At 47.6% G+C, this 6,037-nt stretch overlaps 2 protein-coding genes across 2 annotated transcripts; both read right to left on the reverse strand.

The window, feature by feature from the left end:
• Positions 1–106: 106 nt before the first annotated feature.
• LOC105557426 lies at positions 107–568 on the reverse strand. The gene has a single exon (XM_012004675.1). The coding sequence runs from the start codon at positions 566–568 to the stop codon at positions 107–109; it is 462 nt and encodes a 153-aa protein (XP_011860065.1).
• LOC105557428 (DNA-binding protein HEXBP-like) lies at positions 568–1,011 on the reverse strand. Its single transcript, XM_012004676.1, has one exon. The coding sequence runs from the start codon at positions 1,009–1,011 to the stop codon at positions 568–570; it is 444 nt and encodes a 147-aa protein (XP_011860066.1).
• Between the last annotated feature and the right edge of the window lie 5,026 nt (positions 1,012–6,037).

Consider the following 6,037-nt stretch of genomic DNA (forward strand, 5'->3'; position numbering starts at 1 on the left):
TTGTCCACGATGGACTCCCCCTGCGTCCGCACGCAGGTGGAGGTCCGGCCCTCATTAACTAAGACCAGACCATGCGTCGCCGCCCAATGAGCCAAGGCCTTGCCCCTCACGTTGTCCTGCCGGGAACCCCAACTCGTGTGCCACGAGTGAAGTCCCCGGCAACGAGGACCCGCTTGGGGCTCAGACTCAGGACTGTTTGTCCTATGTCCTCCAGCCAGCCCTCGAACGGGGCAAAGCTCTTGGTGGGCCTTAAGTATACCCCCACTACCGCGATGGGCCCCCACTGAACGGCCACGTGCCGCTCGCCGCTTGCGATGGCGGTCGTGCCGGGGCCTCCCGGCACCGACCGCCATCGTATCGCGACCGAGTCCCCCGCAGCCCCATTGTCGACAGCCCAAAACGGTCTGCCGTCCCTGGGGGGGCGGTGGGGCTCGGCCACGATCGCCAACGTGAACCCCCATCCCACCATGCTTTGCTGGAGTAACTCCTGCGCGTGGTGGGAATGGTTCACGTTGGCCTGTACCAGGCCATACCCGCCTAGTGTCGGGCGGGGGGGATGTGGAGGCATTACTGGGCCTTATCCCCCCCGTCCGATGGGGCCTCTACGGGGGCCCCTCCCTCGCGCGCCTCCTGGCGCGGCTGGCGCTGCGGTTTGGGCGTCTCGCCCGTTCCGCCGCTCGACCCTCCCTTTTCCCCCACCACTGGCTGAACTTCAGCCGGGGGGGGCCCGGTGGTCGACGCCTTCCCTTGGGCGCCCGGTGGGCGTCCGCGCACGTTGCGCTGGGTGCAGGTGTTGGCACCCAGCACGTGTGTCGCCGGTCTGCCCTTGTCCGTACAAAGCGGACACTTCGGGGCAGACCGGCAGCCGCGGGAGGTGTGATCGGCTTCTCCACACCGATAACACCTCCCGCTGCGGTCCACCTCACCGGGGCACGTCGCCCTCGTGTGGCCCCTCTCGAGGCATCTGTGGCAGCGCATAGGCCGCGCCTCGAGAAGGGCCACCCTGGCCATAACCCAGCCAGCCCTTATTCGCCCCTTCTGGGCGATTTCTTTCGCGGAGGTGAGGGGGAGGCGGGCCCAGAGCTGTACGTGCCCCCGGCGGCCGGCTGCAGCGCCCCGCACTGAACGTCGGAGACGCTGCACCGTGCCGCATCGGCCACCCACCCCCTCACCTCCTCGACTCCCGCGGAGTCGTCTAAACCTGTCAGGCGGATCTCCGCCATCTTGCGCGGTCTGCTGACCCGCGTTACCTCCTCGTCGGGGAGGACCCGCCTGATCCGCTCAGCGAGCAGATCGGCCTTCTCGGCGTGGCCCTCCCCGGACACCTCGATCACTCTGGCACCGGTGGCCCCGGATCTGATGGCGACCCGGTCCCCGATGCCAAATTCCCCGAGGCTGATGCTGCCCCTTAGGGCAGTTAGGACCCCGCGGTAGTCGCCGTCAGCCCTTGTTAGTACAACTGCCGACGTTCGCGGGACCCTCCGCCTGGGGGCCATCTTCGGAGCTCCCCCGGTCTTCCCCTTCGCCGGGGGAACGGGGGAGAAGTCAGGTTACCTCATCCCCTACCGGCGAATTCTCTCGACCCTGTCCTCCTCAAAGCGGAGGGCAGTGCCGAGACCGGAGTCGCCGGGCTCCTCCCCCAAGAGGGGGTTGACGCGCTCTTAGTAAGCGGACACCCGAACTAAGAAGCCGCCTGTGCCTAAAAACTGCATCAACGGCTTCCATCCAAGCGCCCGCCTAAGCCTCCCCACCACGTCAAGGTGGCACGTCATCGGGGGGGGGGGGGAGATTTGCCGTCCTATGCTAACTTGTTTTTTCCTGTAATCGCATTTTACCTTATGTCTCTTCACGAAATCTACTCCTAGGATTCCGTCATACTCCATGGGAAAGTCGTCTTTGACTACATATAGTGTGTGCTTTATTTGTAGTGCGTCTAACTTTATCTTGGCGTAAATCTTGCCTATTGTTTTCACCTTATGGCCTGTTATCCCCGTAAGCGTTATCTCGTCTTCTTCTATTAGTGTTTCCCCTTTCAACAACGCTACTTTTATTAGGGACAAAGCGGCTCCTGTGTCGAATGACATGTTAGCTTTTCCGCGTTTCGTTTCTCGAATGGGCAGGTTGATTGAAAAGCTCCAATTCAACCGAATATATTTTGTTACTCTATCTTTTTCGCAAAAGTATATTCTCTACAAAAATATCTTCTCTACAAAACTATCTTCTCTACAAAAGTAATGATACCAACAAATTGCGCCAAATATAACAACGGATATTTATACAAACTAGTTGCTTTAGTATTAGTTTTTTATTTAAAAATGTTATATTTCTTAAAAAATCGAACTAAAGATTTTATTGGAAAACATAATGGAGTTAATAATAAAACACCTATGAAAAGAATAGCAACTATTTAGAAATTTAGAAACTCTATCTATTCAGGCGAATTTAGGCCTATGTCCATGACGCTAGTACTTGGTCCAAGTTCTAATTCCGCGAAATATATAACCAATCAATATAGCTGTTCCACAAAAGCTGCAAGTTGATTGGCTACGCATTTCTCAAAACTAGAACTTGGACCAAGTACTAGCATCATGGATACAGGCCTTAATTCGCCTGAATAGATACAGAGTTTCTGAACTTCTAAACAGTTGCTATTCTTTTCGTCGGTGTTTTATTATTAACTCCATTATTTTTTCCAATAAAATCTTTAGTGTGATTTTTAAGAAATATAACATTTTTTAATCAAAAACTAATACTAAAGCAACTAGTTTGTATAAATATCCGTTGTTATATTTGGCGCAATTTGTTGGTATCATTACTTTTGTAGAGAAGATAGTTTTCTAGAGAAGATATTTTTGTAGAGAACATACTTTTGCAAAAAAGATAGAGTAACAAAATATATTCGGTTGAATTGGAGCTTATACTTGGTGCTTTTTTACCTTTTTTTAAAAAAGGTAAGTTTTTTACGTGTATCTACAACTTCGTAGGAACTGTAGTAAGCCATATTTTGGAAGATGTTTCAAAGGAGAAAGAAGTTAGAATTCAGGTAAAATGTATTTTTTTACAATGGCCCTTAAGAGGATCCCGCAGAGGTCTGTTTTACCGTCAGAATTACCATTTTCGTAGTTATAGCCTTTCGTCGTATTAAATTCATGGCATCAAAAATGCTTGCGTACAATGACAGTATATGCATTGATAATCCCAGGAACTCCAATTTTATACCAAAAATGAGTAAAAATTACAAAATTCATATAGTCGATCACATATAACCTTGTAGACGCGAACTGTTACTCCGCCATACTTGTGCTTCGTAGAAAAGTTTTACAACTTGTACTCACATGAAACTGAGTTTCCTAGGATTCGATGACATGTAGAATTACTGTGAAACACTCTAAATTGGGATTAGAGGTTTAAAATAAGAGTATAGTTAGTATGAAATTTTCGCGTTTATGTATGGGTGTGATGTATCGTAGTAGTGTGTCCGTGTGCTCATGTATGTATGCTGCGTTTCGTGTTTAGATGGCGCACACCATCGAAGACTGAGGGATCCTCTTAAAGGGGTTAACGGTTGTTCTCAAAATTCTTCTTGAATCCACGGATGTATGTACATTGTATGCATGTACATATTTCACGTGTGGAACAGAGACTTTCAAGACCTACTCGGTACTCATGACGATCAGTCAGTCCGTTAATTCACAATTCTTTCACAATTCCAACTTTTCTTCTTTCTCCTTCGAAATATTTTCCAAAATATGGCTTATTACAGTTCCAACGAAGTTGTAGATATTTTACTTTCACTTGGCGAGTCTCGTCAAAATTATCGTCAAGCAGCTGCATTGTATTGTCAGAAATTTCCCAACAGACGTCATCCTACTGGTCAACAAATAAGACGCATCGAATTGCGAGAACGACTAGTGGTTCGACAAAGAGTCAGAAGTTGTCGCACTGCTGATAACGATAATGACGACCCCCGAGTTCAACGTGTGCTCATTGCAGTTGGATTAGACCCTCATATTTCTACTCGCCAAATTGAAAGATTGACAGGATTGCCACATCCTACTGTGTGGAGAATTTTAAAGAGGCATAGGTTTCATCCGTATCATATTACCCTTACTCAACAGTTAAGTGAAAATGTTATGGTGTTGAGAATTCAATTTTGTGAATGGGCTTTGGAAAGGATACGGTTAAACCCAATTTTTTTCCTTTGTAATGTTTACCGATGAAGCTATGTTCCATCATAACGGCCAATTAAATAGGCACAATTCACATTATTGGTCGCCTATAAATCCTCATTGGACTCACATGGTTGACAATCAACGCAGGTGGACTCTTCATGTATGGTGTGGAATAATTAATGGATATTTGATAGGACCTTACTTTTTTGAAGACAATTTAAACAGTGCAAGATACCTTTCATTTTTGCAAAACGAATTACCAGGTCTTTTAGAAGAGGTTGATATCAATACTCGTCGAAGAATGTGGTGGCAACAAGATGGAGCACCGCCTCACTCGGCTGGAATAGTCACCACTTACGTTAATCAAGTGTACCATGAAAAATGGATAGGCAGATTCGGCCCTACAAAGTGGCCTCCACGTTCTCCAGATTTAACTTCACCAGATTTTTACTTGTGGGGTTATTTGAAAAATGTAGTATACAAAGAAGCTCCGACAACTCGAGAGGATATGAAAAACAGAATAAAAAGAGCCTGCAATAATATTCCTCGGCGAGTTTTGTTATCTACCATTATAAATGGTACTCTGGTTGACCATCAAACAGAGTCAGATAACGGATAGAAACAACACACATACACACGCGCGCATACGCACAGAGAGAGAGAGAGAGAGAGGGAGGGGGGGAGAAGGAGAGAGAGGTAGAGAAAGAGCGAGAGAGAGGGGGGGAGAGAGAGAGAAAGACAGTTTGAAGTCACAAAATACGCACACTGTATGGGGGTCGAAGCCTTTTACTTAAATTATAAACTTTGGAACACTGTAACTCAGTGAAAAATGATCCAATTTCAAAAAATAAAAAACCGTTGTATTGGTCTCCATGTCACCTACGACATTCACTAGAACATAAAAATCGGTTTGCCGTTTGCAAAAATGGCCGCCATGTAGAAATCTCGAAAGTGGCGCCACCTACAATTAAACTGACATGGCCAACTTCTGCCTCCCTTGGAACCATAAAACTTTTGTTTAAAACATTTTTCCTATCTCTTTTATTTTAAGAGATATTTAGCTGTAACACTTAAAATGATACACCCTGGATATATACATGTTCGATTTGGACCACTCCAAAGATTATAGTAGATTGGGTCAAACTGAGAAGAAAAGTTATATACAATTTTATAAAATCCGTAATTATTATCGCGTAATTAAGAAAAACGTCTGAGCTAATAAGTGAACGGAGGAGCGGAAGGCCGGACTCGGCAGACATGCAAAATGGTGTATTTGTTTACATCTCTCAAGATCCGATAGCGAAAGGTGGTGTCACGCATCGATCGATGAGAGACGTCGGCGAGCGGGGAGCGGTGAGCGGGCGAACAGCGCGCAGCGAGCGAACGCGCGACATATGGCATCGCGCCGAAAAAGTTTTTCTGGTGGTAGGAGAATAATACACCATTTCGCATGTCTGCCGAGTCCGGCCTTCAGTCCTCCGTGCACTTATTGGCTCAGACGTTTTTCTTAATTACGCGATAATAATTACGAATAAATTACGAATTTTGTGAAATGGTATATAACTTTTCTTCTCAGTTTGACCCAGTCTACTATAATATTTGGAGAGCTACTTGGCGATTGTGCGTCGTCGGTGCTGGAGTCTCATCCGAGCGCGGTGTTTCTCCAACATCGTGATTGGCCTCCCCTCCGAGTCGCAGCTCGCGAGAAACATCAACCTCTGTTCCTCGGCCGCGTACTCCATCGGGGGGAGGCCGGAAATCACCGCCGCAGCGTTGTACGCCACAGTCCGGTAGGCCCTACATATCCTCGCGGCGATCGGGCGAATTGCCCGCGCCATACCGGCGCGGGCACGCCTCAATGCCGA

This window comes from Vollenhovia emeryi, unplaced genomic scaffold (genome assembly GCF_000949405.1).
Source record: "Vollenhovia emeryi isolate VEMERY1.0 unplaced genomic scaffold, V.emery_V1.0 DF939490.1, whole genome shotgun sequence".
NCBI lineage: Eukaryota > Metazoa > Arthropoda > Insecta > Hymenoptera > Formicidae > Vollenhovia > Vollenhovia emeryi.

Bases quoted from the DNA above. Each gene is read 5' to 3' on its own strand.
- LOC105557428 (XM_012004676.1), bottom strand. From the start codon at position 1,011: ATGGCCAGGGTGGCCCTTCTCGAGGCGCGGCCTATGCGCTGCCACAGA.
- LOC105557426 (XM_012004675.1), bottom strand. From the start codon at position 568: ATGCCTCCACATCCCCCCCGCCCGACACTAGGCGGGTATGGCCTGGTA.